We start from the raw sequence: 18,134 nt of genomic DNA, 5'->3' as shown, positions 1-18,134 counted from the left end.
TCCAGGTTGGGTCAGATGCACAGGAGGAGTTGGACTGCGTTGGTAGGTAGAGCAGAAGGGGGACCAGGAAGGAGGCTGATGGTGTCAGAACTGAGCCCACAGCTTTGGGGGAGGCACTGGGAGATGACAAATGAAGACAGAGATCCCACGGAGCGCCAACAGGACCACAGAAGCCAGAAAAGGGTCATCTCCTGCTGTCTATGTCTGTGGGAACTGACCTAGACTATGAAGGGAGAGGGTAAACAGGTGTTTTCAGGTTGCCAACTGCAGTTGTTTTAGATGGGAGCCAGAATGACAAAGGGCCTTCTGAGCTGTTTGCCTGCTAAGGTGCCCCAGCACACCCATTGCCAGCCTCTCCAGCTCACTGGCCATCTCTTGCATGCTGCATCGCTCCCTGTGATGTGGGAGGGAACTGCTGTTTTATCTCACAGACCATGGAAATGATAGCCCTTCAGAAATGAACACTGTGTGAAAAGAGCCTTGTGTCTCTGTTTTTCAGGGTCCACAAGGACCACAGGGGCCACCTGGACCTTTGGGAGAAATTGGGCATAAGGTAAGTCTGATCTTTGCTCCTATTTGTTTTCCCTGTGCATCAGGAGTGGCGGGACTGAGGGAGGAGTAAATGTGCAGTGGCACATCCTTCCACACCGGGGGATGTGAGCAGGAAGGATTGCCCTCAAGCCTGAAAGTCAGCTTCCAAAGTCAACAGCGAAAATCAGAAATTTGAGTATTGTTTTCATCACAGGCTATAGACACCCAGTTGGTAGATGCACAGACCCATCTTCACAACAAGAGACACATTTCAAAGCTGACCACGCTGACAAGCATGTCCCAGGCATGGCTCTGTGACCACTCCAGGGACCACCTTTCTGCACTAGCATGCAGGGTCAGGGACCTAACACGACAGCAATTCAAACCGAAAACTGGCTTTTCCTTTCCCATGCGCTGGTGCTGGTGCTGACCAGCCGCAGTTCTGCTGGCCCGCCTGGATTGCTGTGGCAGCCCCATCACAGCCGCTGCAGCCAGCGGAGGAAGCTCAGAGAAATGCCTTTGCTGCTGACTCTGCTCTTGGGTTGCTGTTGCCATGAAGCAGTGGCACAAACACACCATAACCAAAGGAGCAGCAGCTGCCAAACAGTGCCCCGATGGAGCGCAGGAGATGCCTCTGTGGTTTCCCCCTAACTCATCCGCAGTCTTGGCTGGATTTCACTCCCCTTGAAGTATTATAGTCTTGGCTCTTTAGACCAGATGTGCCAGTTCCCCTTGGGTAGCTCCTTTCCATAGGTCCCGCATGGTAATATAGACATGATGTTTCACTCGGTTGTGGAAACAGCAGCAAAGGTGGCTTTTAATGTAGTCTACTGCAAAGTGTATGAGTCATGAAAGTTTCCATTCTCATGGCTGCTAGACTGGATGGAGCAAGCTCTCAGCGTGGTAAACCACACTAGGGAGCTGGAAAGCTGCTACCGAGCCGCTCTGGATGTTGCCAACCAAGAAAGCACAGAGCTTTATTCAAATCTGTGTCTCTTCCAGGAGCCTTTCTCTGCACTGGCACCTCTGGAGAAACCAAAGCAGGATTTTTGCTTTCATTGGAGCTTGAATTTTCTCATTGCGTGACTTGACCATTTGTTCATAAACCCAACGTGCACCCTACTCCCTCCTCTGCTTGAATCCATTTCAGCAAGCCAGGAACTGGCTTTATTCCCTGGGCAGCAGAGTGCTCCCTGGACTATGTGCTCTTTTTTCCTTTATTCCCAACTGTAAAAAGAAGGGAGGTTGTTGTCCGGAAAGCAAATACCATAAGTAAATAAACCACTCAAATCCTTTAAAGACAAGCTTTGCTGTCCATCTTTGGGCTTGTTTTACAGATCCTCATTCCCCATGCTTCCCAGAAGTAGTAGAAAATGTACAAAGATTAAAGCTCCCAATTGATCTTGATACTAAAGATAGCTGCTGAGCATGACCCCTCCATCACAGGGCTGCACGTGGCGGCTGGACACTGTGTAAGAACAGTTTGCAAGGTCATTCTCTCCTCTTCCATCTTTTTGTCTTACTTCCCATAGTTTTCCAGGTCAGGCATTTACTTCAGGCTCTCTGAGGGATGCCAAGCCCCTCTAGCAGGGTCCGTGACCAGGCAGGAGCCAGCCACTTGCTTTCAGCTAGTGCAGCCTGGCGACAGCCCTGGGCTGTGGGTTTCTGGTCCGAGCCCAGGCGCTGGCATTCCTGTGTTTGCTGGCCCATTACAGCCAGGGAAAGCGGGTGATGGATGTCAAGACTAATCTGGCCAAGGTTTGTGCTGGAGGGTTTGGTGTAACCTTGCTGTTCTTGGCTGCTTTAGCTGTCCTGGAGCTGGCAGCGCCGTTGTGCCCCTGCCTCCCACAGCCTGAAGCTGTGTCCTCTGGGGCAGCTGCTCCTGCAAAGGCAGGGACATGCAGGGCGCCTGCGAACCCCGAGGCTGTGTTAAGGCTTAACCCTGACCAAAACGAGACCGGTGGTGAGGAGAACGTGCTCACACCAGCAGTAGTGGAGAAGCGGGGCTGCAGGGAGCAAGAGCACAGCTGAGCATTTTTGTTATCCACTGTGTCAGCCAACCTGCTGAGCCCTTGTGAAAGGGCTTTCAAGTATAATTCTGGATCTTTTCCCTTCCTTCCCAACTAGTCCCAGTGCTGCTCCCCAGTGTGATTGCTAACATTAGAAAGCAGAGAGGCTGGAAGGAGTTAGAGGTGTTTGGCAGAGAAGGCTGGGGAGAGGGAGGGGGCATGGCCGATGAGCAGAGCCCTCCCAGGAGCCAGGCACGAGGGGTACTGGGCTGCTTTGATGCTGCGTACCCTGAGCCAGCTCCAGGGAGGTAATTACATTGCAACCAGGGCTCTGCTGTCCCAGGAGAGCTCTGCTAAAGGAATTATGACTTTGATCTTGCTTTCTACTTGGTTACAATGGGGTTTTTTCATTATCTTTGTTTTTTCCAGGGACCGCCTGGCTCAATGGGACAACCTGGCCTTGCAGGTGAACCTGGCATGAAGGTAAGAAAAACCCTTTGTGCAATTTCTGTCCAACTGGGGAGATAATAGCAACTGCTGTTCCTGCAGGACTGGGTAACATTGCAGGTTCACCCTCCAGCAGTCATGGCAGACAGCATATTCAACGAAAGATAGATTAAAAAATAAAATTGGGTAGAATTTAAGCTCTTAGTTACAAATTCCTGAGCCCCATAGTGAGGGGGTTGCTGTCGGTGCTGGGGAGAAGCACCGTCCCAGGGGTCTTGTGCCTCAAAAGCTGGGAAGGGGCTTGGAAATGAAGCTTGACTCTTCTGCAGATCCAAAATCTGAGGGGAGAGGGAAGTCCTCAAGACCCAGAGATCCCAGCAGCTTCTAACTTCAAACAAAAAGAGTCTTAGGAAGGCCTCAAACTTGAAACTACCCTCAGACAAGGTCCTGCCACAGTTTCCAAGCCTCAGCAGTGTGGGGACTGAGCTCCTCTGACAGTTATGGGGGAAGGGTGCCCTGCTGAGAGCCATGAATGCACCTTCTTGTCCACATGGAAAGGCCTATAAAAACCATCTCTTTGTTTGAACAAGGTCCCTGTGCTGAGCAGTTCAGAGGTGTTTTTTTTTTATCCTAAGCCCCTTTCCGCTTGGTTTGAAGGTTCGCTCCTGTGTGCAGAGCTTTTGAACAGACTCTGTGTGGGGATTAAATGCAATTTCCTCTTTGCTGTTCTTCACTCCCCACCCCCAGCCCCATCCTTTGCCATGTTTTCCTTGGCAAATCATCTGACACTTCTCTGGAGCTACCGTGTCTTTGGCGTCCTGATACTGCAGGAGCATTTCAGCTCCTGTGCTCCTGGCTGCCCTCCTTGGGAACAGGACGCGATGATTTGCACAGACACCCCTTTACCCGCTGGCAGCACAGCACATCACTGCTGGGGAGTTGGGGGGCAAGAGTCCCATGCTGCTGCTCCTCCTAAGACGGGAGGTGTTGGGACAGGCTGGGGTTGCTTTGGGCAGGCATCACTTGCAGACCAGTTTTCTGCAGGATGAGATGTATGGATCGGTCAGACCTTTTTCCTCTTTATGCCTCTGTTTCCTGAGCTCTCTTCCTGGCAAAGCAGTTCGCTTGGACAGGCACATATGGGAAGTAGCTGCCCTATGGCTATTGTACCCTCTGGGCTAAACTGCAACCTTGGAGCCTGTTGCCAAGATCCGTTTGTTTGCCAGCTCCAACTCCTTTGGTTCCCTCGTTTTGGTGCCATCAAAGATTCATGTCCTTCTCCGCCCTCCTCAGTCGCGCTGAGGTTCAAAGAGCAGCCAGCTTCCTGCCCCCTTGCTCTGGCTGTGCCTGCTCCCAACATGGCGTTGCACCCGGCATCGCCGCTTTCTTGCTGAAGGGCCATGCTGAGGGAGCATCTCCTGGCCCTGCAGGTGCAGGCAGCACGAAGCGCTCCTCAGCCCCTGTTCTGCTGAGCACCACTGCAACAGAGCCTGTGAGCTGTGTGCTGGCCCTGGGCAAGCAGAGGTGCTGGTGATGCCAACCTGTCCTTTGGACACCCTTGCAAACTGAAGTGAAGGTGTTTGTGTGGCAGAAGGAAAGAAAAAGTCAGAGTGAGGGGTGCAATGGGAAGTGCTTCATTGCTGGCTCACCGTCAGTGAACAGCTTGTCTCCATATCTGTGGTTCCTTCTTTTTAGGGTGATCCTGGCCAGCTGGGAGTCCCTGGAGAGCAAGGCCTTATTGGACAAAGAGTGAGTACGGTCACCTTCTGGTAGGGCTTCTGTGCCTTAGCAGTTCCCCAGGGGCTCTGTTTGCCGTTCACCCTCAGCCTGGGCAGCCAGACTCAGCTCGGGGCATCCCATAACCCTTTACAGCCCTTGTTTCTTCTGCGGGTGGTGGAAGCACCTTCCTTGCAGAGCCTGTCAGCTTGGGCTCACCACCCTATGTGAGCCTCCCCGGTGCTGCAGCGCTGCTTTGCAAAGCGCGGTGACAACCTCGCCTATGAAAGGGGCAGTGTGGGAACAGACCCGTCCTGTTCCCGGGAGCCTGCATCCGCGCGGGGCAGGGAGCCGCCGGAGCAGGAGCAGGCATTAAGCAGGGAAACACTGGCTACACTATGCAGGCATGGGCAGGAGCCAGGGATGGGATGAATGCATGGATTGAAGCCAGCAGTGGCTCATGTCCCTTCTCAGGACTAAGGTCAGTTGTTGAGGCAGGATGGGGAAGCCCCAGGTTAAATGAATGCAGACTGAGCCCCCTTTTCAACGCGGGGAAGGAGGTCTTGCTGCAGGACCAGCAGCGGGGGCTGTGGAGCAGGAGCTATGGCTCAGAATCAAGCGAGAGGTTGTATTCATGCTCTTGCTCCAGGAAGAGCTTGTTCAGCACTAGGGTATGAGATGGGACATGTGTCAAGGTGCAGGGCTGGGCTCCTGCCGCGGCAGCCGCACTTGCTGCCAGGACTCAGCCGCAGAAAGCATGGGGAAGGAGCACGCTTAGGCACAGCCTCATGGCGCTGGTTCTGCCTTGCAGGGAGAATCAGGGCTGGAAGGGGACGGCGGGCCACCCGGGCCAGACGGCATCAAGGTAAACCTCACTCTCGTGGCACGTTGCGGCTCTCACACATCTCTGCACTCAGGCCCCCGTGACTCCCGGGGCCAGGCTGAAGCCGAGGGGGTTATTGGGTCCTCTGTGCAATAAGCCCCTGCCCTGCTCCCACCAAGGATTTTTTTCTGCAAGCACGCATAATGGACTCCTCCTGTTTGACTCCTCTACCCACATTTTTGGCATCTAATCAGATCTCCAGAAAGGTCAAGTTCTTCAAAATATACTTTCCAACAATTTGTCTGTTCTATTTGAGTTGTTACAGATTAAATTTCCAACCAATCAGGAATTCCTGGGCCTGGCAGGGGAAATCAAGACTTGTCCATCCCTCTCCCCTGGGCCACTGACCAGAACTTCGTTAGCAAGTAGAGAAACCAGAGCCCCTTCCTCTTGGCAGAGCCCCAGGTGCTCGCCCAGGGCTTGCCCTGTGCTCTCCATCTGCTGCAAGCTGCTACCTTGCCTTTGCAACGGGGCTCTGATTTCTGTCCCTGCACAGCCGGCTTTCCCCAGCAGGCCAACAGTTTTGTTCCATGGAAAGAAAAAGCAGCCATTCCCACAACAATGCAGTTTATTGCTTCATTCTAGTTAAACTGTCTGCCATGTGTCTCTGCTTCTGCTTATCTCTGCCCGTTAGACGAAAAGACTCTTCCTTAAAGACTGACTTCTCTATTCTCTTGCCACTGCTACCTGTCCCGAAGGGCTCTTGAACCAAACCAGGTCTTCTCGACCTGAATGTGTCCCTGGGCAGTAGAAGAGCCCAAGCTGACTGCAGGAGCATTTGTTTAACCAGAAGAGACATTGCTGTGCTCTCTCTAACGCAGGTGCAAGGGGAAAACAACTCTGTCAAGGCTGGCTGGTTGCACAAGCGTAGGTCCTGCTGTCAGTACAGAATTGCCCTTTTTTATTGTCTCCATAAAATTTTGTGCCATCACTTGTAAGAACAGTGATTTGACATGATACCTACTGCTGGGACCACAGATTCTTCGCGGGGCTAGATGACACTGTTTCACAGTGTTCGTCTGAGCCCTGGGCTGATTCCTATTTGGCAGCAAGAGCCAAGCGGCTGCTCCAGACAAACCCATCCTATTAAAAACCTTTCAGCATCCCAAGCTCAGGGCTTCTGGGTGAGGCAAGGGAGACTTTCAGGTCTTGTCTGCCTGTCTCATTCATGTGGGAGGTTCAGGCCTTGTTGCAAGAGAAGCAAAGTGGTTCAGATTACCCTGTGTAATGAGGGAGTTCCTTCTCCTCCAGCCAAGAGTTTTTTTAAAAAAAAGAAACCTGGTTTTGCTCATTTTTTAAATGTCAAGTGTATTATGACTCATCCTCATTCATCCTTTTGCTTGCAGGCTCTCTTCCTCTCAGACTCCTGAAATATTAATTATGTGGTGGGTTTTTTTCTTGCAAGAGCCATGTACAGTGACCCGTGTGTTGTGTGGGTATGAAAAGCTCCCATCCTCCTCTCTTCCGCAGGGAGACAAGGGGGAGCAAGGCCTGGAAGGAGAGAAAGGAGAAAAAGGCAACGAAGGACTGAAGGGAAAAGAAGGGCCTCCTGGATATCCCGGCATCACAGGTGTCCGAGTGAGTCTGCGAAACCGCTCGCCCCCGTAGCCAGTCCCTGAGTTCCTGCAGCACTTGGGCTCCCCTGGCCAAGGCGCACAGGCAGCGTGTGCGGACCTCGGGTCACCAGGGCACGGCTCTTGGTCCCGCACAGCTCCTGGGCGCTGCAGAGGGCCACCTGCACCCTGGTTTCCAAAGCAGCCATTGCATCTTGCCCCAAAGTGATCAGCAGGGTGCTGTATGCTTTTGTCAAAATCCCTGCGTGCGGGACGATGGTCACCTTCCCAATGGCGCAGCGTGAGCCAGAGGTGCGGTGCTGCTCCCAGCTGGGGCATCGGCGCAGAGCTGGCACGCAGCGAGCTGAGCCCTGGGCGGCAGAGGGCAAATGGCTCCTCTGGAAAGATGTGGTCCTTTTGCAATAAGAAGATGAAAGAAAGTTTGCAGTCTTGTATCTGAGAGGCTGGATTGCATTTAAACTGGATTGCATTTATTCCAGTAAGGAATAAATAAGGGAGGTGGGGGGTGGTTTTGTTTTGGGGTGGTTTTTTTTTTTGACAAGGGCAGTAATTGCAGCAGACATTAACAATACTGCCACAGGACATGCTGCGTTGCAGCAGAACACCTGGGGGCAGACCGAGAGGGAGATGCAGGCAGTGAGCCACACACTGCTTAGGGCAGGCAGGCATCTGAGATGTGACTTGTTGCAAATGTTGTAAAGTATGATATTTTGCAAAAAACTACATTCAGGAGATGGTTTGGTCTTTCAGTCAGGATACACGCTTGAGATGTGGATCGCTTCTCTGGTCTGCCATGGCCTTTGGGACACTGTGCCTCTCTGCTGCGTCTGTAAAACGGACCACCTGCCAGCGTGTTAGAGAGGGATGCACAGGGGACTGTGAGGAGCTGAGTTTCCTCTGGCTGCCACAGCTGACCTTGGCCTGGAGTTTGGAAATGGCCAGCTTTTGCCTTCCTTCGCTTCTCTTTGGTGATTTCTTGCTTGTTTCTGGTTTTCCCTTCTGAGGTTTCCACCTTAAATAGAGAAAACAAATAGAATAAATTAGCAGGACATTATTCCTGAATCCTCAATGAATATCCTAGGCATCTCTGGCTTGCTTGGAGGTCTGATCTCAGTGCCATAGAAAGAAAAAGTGTGATTCTGGCTCTGGGGTGAGAGCTGCAGGGCCGGAGGAGTCGGTCAGGGTCTGGCCTGGGGCTCATGAGGTGGTGTCAGATGGAGGATGGCTCTGCCCAGCGCCCTGGTGGCTGCTCTGCCAGCCAGCTCAGGCCCTTGTGCTTGAAACGTGGAGTTTATCAGTTTGACGACATGATTTATTCATTGTGTTTGTTGTTGCGGATCACAGTTGCCAGCAGCTCAGACTGGCGAGGCTCCTTCCATGAGGGGCTGGCCAATGGAGCCGGGTGCGGGAGCCTGGCCAGCGCGGCCGTGCCCCCCCGCCACACGGGTCTGACCCCTCGTGCAGCCAGCAAGCACGGCGGCTCCCACCCCATCCCATTCCCGGGAGGCAGGCGGGCATCCCAGCACCTGAGAAGGAGCCAGTGGCACAAGTGTGATGGTGGCTCTGAAAGCCCTTCCCAGGCTGGGTGGTGGCAGCAGAGCAGGCAGGTACCTCTGAGCGCTGGGTGGATGCTTGATGTTGAGGCATGTTGTTTTTCCCTTTAGTGACATTGTGGCTGGCTAAAAGGAGAACAGGGAGAAGGGTGTGAGGGGATGGAAGCAGCAAAGGGGATGGATTTATGTTATTTTTGGGCTGAGGTTAGGATTTGAGCACTGACTCGACTAGAAAGTGGAAACATTGGCTTAATACTGCAGTGCAGCACCATAAATGTGCATAATAAGGCTGTAGTCCTGCCCCAATAAGGCCATCCTTGGCCACAGCCCCCTGTACCCACAGGGAGCTCTGTGCAGGATTGGAACCAATACCGGGGCGAGGAGTGGTCCCCAGTATCCCAGGTCCCTCCCAGCTGCAGACTGGCACGGCCAGTCAGCTGCCCTCAGCACCGGGTCCTCCATGCGCAGTGCTTCTGGCTGGTTCACGTGTTTATATTGTGCATGTTTTAAGAACCAATAAAAATACTAAAATCATGCAAAAGCCATATTAAGTTATAGAGTATAAAGTATAGATTCTCTCAGACTCCATCCCTGCTGTTTGCCAGCATGTCCCTGGGAACATGATGCCGTTTTCTGTTTTATTTAAAAAAAAAGTCAATAGAGCCAAGATTCCTGCTCATAATCACTCCCTTTTGTTTTTTTTTACTGCGGAGTGCTATATTTCCATCTACTATTTTAATATGCTGCTTTGCTTGAGTTTAGACATAAGGCTATACAGGCTTTGAGACCTGTGCGGGCTCCAGACAGCCCTGCCTGCCCTGCCAGTGCCTGGCGTTACCTCATCTGCAGGCTGCTGTTCCTGTACTTGCTGGGGGAATTTAAAGATGGAAGTCTTCTGACAGAAGTACAAACAGGTTTTCTCTTTCCATTTTTTTCTTTGAGACTTTTCTCCTGCCTTTCCGTGGAGAAAAGGTACAAATATTACTGGCATCTTCCTTAGATTTCTGCCGAGATAAAGCTTGCAGCTCCGAGATGCCAGCTGCTGGAGATAGCTGCAACCCGCTCCTTTCCAGCTGAGGACTGGAAGCCGGAATACCAGGTCAGCCCACCTCTGCAAGACATGCCCAAAAGCCACCATGGGCACAGCCCACCACAAGCGTGTACGATAGACAGGTTTTTAAGGCTGCTGGACAAAGATAACAAAAATCTTGTCAGGGAAATATCCTGAAGGTTTTCACCCAAAGGCGAGTGCCAAGGTTACACGGTGACAAACTCCTGTCCAGGATTTGTTGAGCACATGGAAATTGCCTGGGGGAGGTGTGGCGGCACTCGCATGGCAGGGAGGAGCATGTTGGGTTGGGTGTGCTGCAGACACTTTGTTTATGCGTTATGTGTGTTGCATATGGTTTCAATACATTCGATACGATAGTGTTATGCTGTCCAGTACTCAGTTTATAGATGGTTTTAAAGAGAACTTCGTCCTTAGCTATTGCGTCTTCATTTGGTCTCTCCTGGCATGACACCCAGGAGTCCTTACACCTGGGCTTCACGGCATTCCTCCCTGGATCCGCTGACTCCTCCCTGGGCTGGAGATGTTTGCTTCTGCTCTGATACTGTTGGGATACCCCGCACAGCTACGAAGGGGACAGGGGAGATGCTGTCCTTCTGTGCCATTAGCGGGAGGCATGCACAAAGATCTGCCCAGTTACCTGTGCCACCAAACTGACCTCCATCTGGGAGTGTGTAGCTCCTCACCTGCTGCTGGGAGACATTTATATTAGCCTGAGGAAGCCCACCTGCAGTCACAGACGTGTAGGCAAGCTTTTCCTCTGCTTGGCTCGGCCCCGTGTTGCCCTCTGCCTCGCCGTTAGAGGGGACCCACAGAGACACCCCCTCCACAAACAGCGGCAGCCTCTGCACAAACCCTTTCCATCACAAGTCCCTGCAGCTACACCACTTCTTGAAGATTTTTTTTCCTTAGGTTAAACATAAGGATATGTTTAGTCTTAATCTTTATTTTGCTTATGTCTAAAGGAACTGACACTTCACTATGGAGTGTCCTCTTGGCAGATGTAGGAAATGAGGTGCCTAATTGCTCTGAAATGATCTGCCTTTATTGCTGGTACATTTTCAGCCTGTTTTGCACCTCCTAGCCTGGGGCAAAGGCCTGGTGCCGGCAGCGGCCCGTGTAGCCGCAGGTAGAAGCTGGGGAACTTCGCAGACGTCCAGCCGCGCACACGGCGTGGCGAGAGGCCAGCGCCAGGGCTGGGGAGCAGGGAGCTGCTCAGTCTGCACGTCATGGTGCTCCCTGGGAGGTGGCCGGTGCAGGGAGGTACTGGAGCACCTTCGCCGGTGCTGAAGCTGGGGGGAGCATAAAGGGTCTGTGCCACCCTTCTGGGTCACGCAGGAGAAGAGACGTTCGCCCAGTGATGGGTCCCTGCAGCAGGGACACGTCTGGCTTTACCCAGTGAGGTTGCATTTTGCAGAAAGCCACCCTGATGCCGGTACCACATTACCGACTGAGCACAACCAAACTTTCCTTGGTGCTCAAGGAACGTTTTTCAGAGATCATTAGCTTTAACTTGGCTCAGCTGTTCCCAGCATTAACCTATCTGAAAACCAGTTTCCACTGTGGTTTTAAATCTCAAACAAAAGCAGCAGGGAGGCCCCAGCCGAGTCTCCAGGGGTAGTTTGTACATGTTTCAAAGCCAGTGGATTTCAGCAAACAAACCTGGCAACTGAGATGGTCCATGAGTCTCACAGCTGTGGCTGGCAGGAATCGAGGCAGCTGGAGCTGAGATATGCAAGTATCCTCTATCTTTGGTCACTTTGTCCAAGTTCACACTGCTCCGTTCAGTTTTAGTTCCTGCTCAGCCCAGGGATGGGCCAGTTGTCCCCCTGGTCATAAGAGAGAAATCTGAGTGCCTGAAGCATGAACACACAGTGGAGTGCAAGAACCCCCTGAGACTTCAAAAATCTCATCAGAGATGTGCACCTTTCCTGAGCTGCTGTCTCACATATCATCTCCTCCCAGCAGTTTCCATCTTCTAATACAAACTTGTGGCCTTCCCTTGATCTTGACTCTCTTCTGAATTTGGCCATTTGACCTCTGGTTGGCTCATTCGACCAGCAAAGAGCTGAAAATCTCTTCCCCTTGCAGAGCAGGGACCCTTTGGGCATCTCTGTTCAGAGAGGCAGCCTGAAGATGCAGATCCCGGGGTCGACAGTGCAGGGAGCAGGAGTTGCCTGCTGGAGATCCCGACTTTCTGTACAGGCAAGGCAGGACAAGGGTATGTCTCCACAGCTTGTGGGGAGACGGGAAGATACGACGGCCCATCGAACCCTGGCAAGGCATCCATCAGCAATGCAAGTGTCACGGTGTAGTTTGCCAAAATAAAAAGGTAATTTATCTGCCGACCTGTAAGTGTGGGAGAGGCTAGTGCTACAGAGCCTGAAACACCCAAGGAACGTTGCTGGAGAGTAACGTGCGTTTGCAAAGGACCTGGCTGCCAGTCAGCCCTGCTCTGCGCAGCACGGGTTGGTAAGAGCCAAAGGTTGAAGTCACTGGTATGCAACCAACAACCTGGACGCAGGCAAGCAGTCCCTTGGAGCAGCCCCTGCAGAAGTGCTCCTCTCCACTGCCTCTCCTCTCCACCTACAGAAAATACGACATTTCAGCCTTTCCTCGGAGGACAACTCTCCGCCGGTGGCTGTGCGAATGGCCCAGGCCAGTTGGCAGGAGGGAGGCGGTGGGTTTCCAGCTGCGCTCCGTAGCTGTGCGTTGTGGTTTTTGTAATGTGCTGGTTGTCGTACAAGGCAGACATCTGATAGCGAAGTTTTTACAGTTCCAGGAAAGCAATTGGAGAGCCTGTAAGTAATGAAATACAACATGCTCTGAAACAAGAAAATCCCTCGTTGTGCAGCAAAACTGGGAGCTGAGTTCTTTTTCCACTTCCTTTTTAACCTGAAATCCTATCTGCAGTGTCATTCAAGCCACGTCAGGACTCGGAAGGCTTTGAGCCAGATGCTCCAATAGTATAAATCGCCATAAATAATTACATCAGAGAAGACCTGGCTGCATGTGCCGGCACTGCTGCCTGGTGCAGATGTGCACCAGCAGACCAAAAGAGCTCTAAGGGCTGGTAAATCATTTTGCTCTGATGCGACAAGGTCCAAAGTCCTTTGGTTTGCTCTCCAGGAGTGTAGAGTGACAGAGCTGGGCTGGGGTGGAGATCTGAGAAGGTTTTTTGAGGGAACTCACAGTGCTTTGAAAAGGATAAAGCCACGGAGCAGTGGGTGAACTCGTGGCTCTTGGCTCCAGCACTGGGGTCTCGGCCACATCGCTCCCCAGAGCGGCTGCAGCTCCGCACACAGCGCTGGGTGCTGTCCTGCAGACAGTAGCCTTCCCATTGTGTTCTTGTTTCTCCATCATCTACAGGCTACACTCCTAAAGTGGAAGGAGGACTTGCTGGCCAGGACGGACCTTCTGCTTGGAGCTAGCAGAGTTGCTCCAGAAACAGCGTGCTGTGGTGACAGCTGAGATGGGGCTGGTTGCCGAGCCCTGTGATGCCAGGGCAGAGCAGGAGCTCATTCTCATCCGACACACAGCTCTATTACTAAGTTGTCCAAACATCATCTACAGCAGAATTTGTCCCAGAATGGTTTTTTCTCTTTGTTCTTTTCTGTTTCCTGCCACTGAAACATGATTCAAAGATTTTCTGCAACAAAGTGCCTCGCTCTGCTGTTGCTGAATCCAGCCATTCACTCCAAACACATGAGCTCAGCGACAGCTGGCAACGCCACACCAGTTGCATGGCATTCAGCCCCCTGAAAACACTGGGGCTGCTGAAGGACAATCCTGGAGTCACTGCTGGTTTTAATCTCTGCTCTCCACGCAGGAATCTATGCTTTTTTTGATAAAATGCTGAGCTGTTGTTTCCTGGATAAGCTGGTTTTCATGCCCTGGTCTATGGGCTGTCTGTGGAGCTCTTACTTGAAAAAAGTTTCTTAAACTCCCTCAACTGGAAGGCATGGAGTTACCCTCCGACTGAGCGAAGGAAGGGATGGAAAATACTGGGCTCGGTGTGCAGGGGGGGCCTGTGCCAGCCCCGGCAGCGTGTCAGTGGTGACAGCGAGCTCCTCACACCCTCGCTCTAGGAAATGAGTATTGTTACTCCTGATCTTGCCCTTGAATAACGTGTGAACAGTAGGCACACAGAGCAGTGAAGTGATCTGCCTGGGGTCGTGCAGGTCAGTCAGTGGCAAAGGGGGGCCGGGCGCTCCCCAGCCCTGCTCCCATGCCCCGCACAGGGTCTCGGGACAGGCTGTGTTGGCTCACGGGCCACACAGCTCAGTAGATCTTTCCAGAGACGGCTGTGCCTGCCAAGGGGAATGGCCCTTTGCTGCAGAGCTGAATGTCTCCTGGGCTTGGGCATGATCCATATCCTGAGCCACAGCTACCCCTTCCGCACAGGAGGAGGGGACACAACAGGACAAACTTTTCCTGCCCTACAGCCTGTCCTTTCCTGTTCCTGCTACATCAGCAGGGCCGGTTCCTATAGCTGAAGGTGGTTGCGCTTGGCCGTGGTGTGTCAGTGTGTAACAGCCTTGGAGCATCATTGCTCACGTGGACCAGTATCCAGAAAAACCTGAAGCAGGTATTTGCTTCGCACCAAAAATCAAAGGCAAGTGAGGTTGTTGCTCAGGAATGCGGTCAGGCTGCTTGAGCTCTGCTTGGGATGGGGCGAGGGTCAGTGCCTCTCCAAGTGCTGTAGCTGCAGCCCACAGGCCCGTCTTCCTTCCCCTTCTAGAAGCCGTGTTGTCATCCCTGGGCAAATCTGCCCTTAGCTGCAATCAGTTTCTCCTTCTTTTGCTTTAATAATCAGTGCATCGCTGATATCCCCAGGTTCATTCAGCCTTTTCCGTGGAAACCTAGCCATCCCATTTTATGGAGAGATACATGCTGGATTTTGTTTGGGAGATTTTATTGCGGGGGGGTGGGGGTGGGGGTGTTCCCTTTTTTCCTTGTCTGCTATGCTGGTATCTGTGACTCAGCCCACCAAATCCATTGAAACTTTTGGAGCAGACCAGGGCTGCCTGTGAGCCCTGGGAATCCTGTGGGGAATCACAGAGCTCTCCCAGTCCTGGGGAGCCGCTGCCTGCAGCCGGGGTGCTCACCCTTGCAGCGAGTCAGCCAGCTCTGCCTGCTCTCTGCTGCTGGGGCAGGCAGGCTGATCCCAGCTGGTCTTCGTTTAGAGTTAATAGGAGTCAAAATGAGCCAGAATTTGAAATAAATCCCATTGACTTGGCACAGTTTCTTTCCTGACTCAGACGAAGGAGATGCACTTTTTGGGCAGTTACGCCGAGATTCCCCTCCTTATTGCAAGAGAGGATTTCATTCCCCTCCTCTTCCACAACCCCAGGGCATCTGTGTCCTTCAAAAGGAAGATATTAACCCTTCGTCTCTGGGGGAGGAAGAAAGGAGCACAAGCACTGCTGTCAGTGTAAATCAGAGCTATCCTGCCCAAGTGCTCCCGCTATTCCTTTCTTCCCAGTTGTCAGCTCCCAGCACTGGGAAGTCTTCGGAGCATTTTGGTGTCATTGAGTATGAAAGCTTCACAGCTCAGTGGGGATGTGAGGGCTTGCACTTTTCCCACACTTCCCACCCAAACATCAAGCTTTTTGGTGGCACTTTTTTCTCCTGTCTTCCTTAGAAATGAGGAAATAGGCACAAAGGAGGGGGGGGAAAGGTATTTTCCCAGAAACAGCAAATTAGAGGCAGTTCAGGGCTATCAGACTGAACCAGACCAGCTCAGAGCACACAGCACTACTCTGTACCTGATGCTCTTTGCTGCCTTACACTGGGACTACTTAGAAAAACCAGGTTAAATAGACCTCCTCGTCCACAAAATCAAAAGCGATGTATTTCAGAGCAACATCTGCATGCAGATAAGAATTTGCACTAAAGCAGAGAGGTTGGGATAAGAGATTTTGGGTTGGATTCCACATTTTAAGCTGAAGAACTCAGCTGAAAAGAAAGTCATAGTGCCGCTAGCTGTAGTCTTTCCATCTGAGATCTTTTTATAGGATTTCCCCATCACGCTTTTACTGCGGGTTCAGCCAGCCAGCTCTACCTGCACTCACCACTCGGGTTTCTGCAGGCAGGCCAAGAGCCCATTGCTTCCCAGCGATCCCATGAAGCCCTCTGAACCTCGCAGTACAATCAGGTCTTTCTTCCTGAGAACAGTTGAGTCTTTCTTCTTTCCCCAAACTCATTCAGGAGCTGCTGCCCTGTCTCCTCCCCTTCCAAACTACTGCTAGGCAGAGTGATTATGAAATGTGTTTCTTATAAATCTGAAACATTTATGTCTTCAAATGCCCAGCCCCAATAATCCCGCTAATTTCCTGAGTGCTTGTGAACTGTCCTCCATGGGGGGAGGCTTCTCTCGATCAAAGTTTATTAAGTAGGGGTTCTCATATGGAGACATTGCTGAGCAGTAGGAAATTATATGGGGCTTTTTCATTTCCCTTTAAATGAGCTCGCTGGCTGGGCCCTGAACAATATGGGCATGCTCGTCCTATGTTTCATGGTTCCTACCTTTATTGCTGCTTTAGCTTTTCTGCCCTTTCTACATCCAGTGCCTAAACTATCACCTTTTTTTTTCCCCATCACCATTGGCACTTTCTTTTCTTTACTCAGTAGCTGCCTCCTGGTTCTTCTGTTTCTTCCTGCCTCATTTTTGGTAGGGAGGAGACACCTCAACCCTTTTTGGTAGGGAGAAGACACCTCAACCCTTCACTCAATGATACCCAAAAAAGTAGAAAATACGCTTCTGCTCCACAATGGTCCCAAGTAATCCTGAGCCTGCCTGAGCTGGGCTTTGGGAAGCCATCTCGTCAGTACTGCGCCCTCGCAGAGCTTCCCTCCCGCACCGTGCTCTAAGTCTGCAAGCAAAGCCGGAGCGATCTATCCTCCGGAGTGCCAAGAGCCACCGTTCCCCTTGGGTCAAACTAGGACGGTGAGTCACATCGTGTAGCCGCTTCCCCGGATGCAGGGCACGTAACAGCATCCTGGCGGTGGGGAAGTTTCGGGTTTAACGCTGTTTGATGCTTGGCTCCGTTTAGGGCATATCTCTCCACAGTTCATTCAACTTCCTCCTTTTGTTGTTGTGGATGTTGTTGTCGTAACATAGATTGGAACTGTTGATGTCTTGAGAATTCAAAGCTGGGCTGCTCATCTCTTTGCTCCCAATAAACATTACTGCTGTGCCGTGCAAGAGACTCGACTTTGCTGCCAAGGCCAGCAGCAGCTGAAAGCCTTTTTTTACCTTGAAAATTAATCAATTTGCATTGGAAATTAAACCATCCCGCTTTTCCCTTAGGGGAATATCTAAGACCATACTAAAAAATATATTTGTAGAATTGTGTTCTTATCAAAGCTGGCAATGAAATTTAAAACTTGATTAGACCTAAGGTGATAAATTTTTTGCTTTCCTTGGATATTTTGGCATACCTGAAGGCATGTAACTTTGTAAAACCACTGCTTTCCACTGTCCCTGTTCACAAATACCATCACCTTCTGGAGGTGCTGCTATGCATCTGTAGTGAAGAGCACAGTATACAGAGAGAAATAATCCCACTCATAGAAAAAGCTTGGAAAGATCTGTTTTCTCAGCAAATGAGTAACCCAAAGCATACAACAAAATGTGTACAAATTCTGAGAGTAAAAGCAACAAATGTGTAGTGCCTTGGCACAGTAACCCAACTGGTTGGAACCCCACAAAAAGAACTTAGAATTAATTATTCTTATTTATAGACTTTTGTACATTTTCTGCCCTTCGTTGCTGTCTCTGCTAAAGAGAGTAAGAATACTAGGAACTTCATGTTGCAGTGACAGAGGTACCAAAAGATGCTAGATTCCTGATGTACATTGGAGACCCTGAATGAAGTTAGAATCTCACTGAAGTTTATTCTTATCCTTATTTTTTCCCCCCCTGTTCTGGCTCTGATTTTTCCATCCCTCAACAGATGAGTTAGAAGAATGGAGAGAAAAATGATCTGACCTTTTTTGAAGGCTGCCAGAGTTGTTGCTGGGCTTGTCGTTGCCTGTGTAACGTGTGGCATGTGAGAGTGCTGTGATTTCTGGGAACCGTGTAAACCCCACTGCGTATGTGCCCTGTGAACATCTGGGATTGCGACAAACAGCAACCACATCTGGAACATCACAACTAGAGATATCACATATCTGGGAACCCCAGACAAGTGTTGAACTGCCTCTGAATTCATCTGGGCAAAATTCCTGCGCCATTGGAGAAAGCACATCCAGGAAAATCAGACATGTGGTAGGCTTCCCGCTCACCAGCAGAGCTCTGCTGGCCAAAGTCCTAGAAAGCGTGCTGGTAGAGCACAGAAATACCCTTTG

The 18,134-nt window shown here is 51.3% G+C and overlaps 1 protein-coding gene across 2 annotated transcripts in view; it reads left to right on the top strand.

Moving 5' to 3' along the window:
• The window catches only part of COL27A1 (collagen type XXVII alpha 1 chain), a 159,511-nt gene that overhangs the window by 114,328 nt on the left and 27,049 nt on the right, over positions 1-18,134 (top strand). For both annotated transcript variants that reach the window (XM_037400496.1, XM_037400497.1), the window contains 5 exons: positions 500-553; positions 2,970-3,023; positions 4,683-4,736; positions 5,515-5,568; positions 7,057-7,164. In XM_037400496.1, the coding sequence (XP_037256393.1) occupies positions 500-553; positions 2,970-3,023; positions 4,683-4,736; positions 5,515-5,568; positions 7,057-7,164 (324 nt within the window). The remainder of the gene's footprint in view (positions 1-499; positions 554-2,969; positions 3,024-4,682; positions 4,737-5,514; positions 5,569-7,056; positions 7,165-18,134) is intronic.

The sequence above is a fragment of the Falco rusticolus genome, chromosome 9, assembly GCF_015220075.1.
Source record: "Falco rusticolus isolate bFalRus1 chromosome 9, bFalRus1.pri, whole genome shotgun sequence".
In the NCBI taxonomy this organism is placed as follows: Eukaryota; Metazoa; Chordata; class Aves; order Falconiformes; family Falconidae; genus Falco; species Falco rusticolus.
The sequence above is the reverse complement of the archived record's forward strand: the minus strand, read 5'-3'. Positions and strand labels throughout refer to the sequence as shown.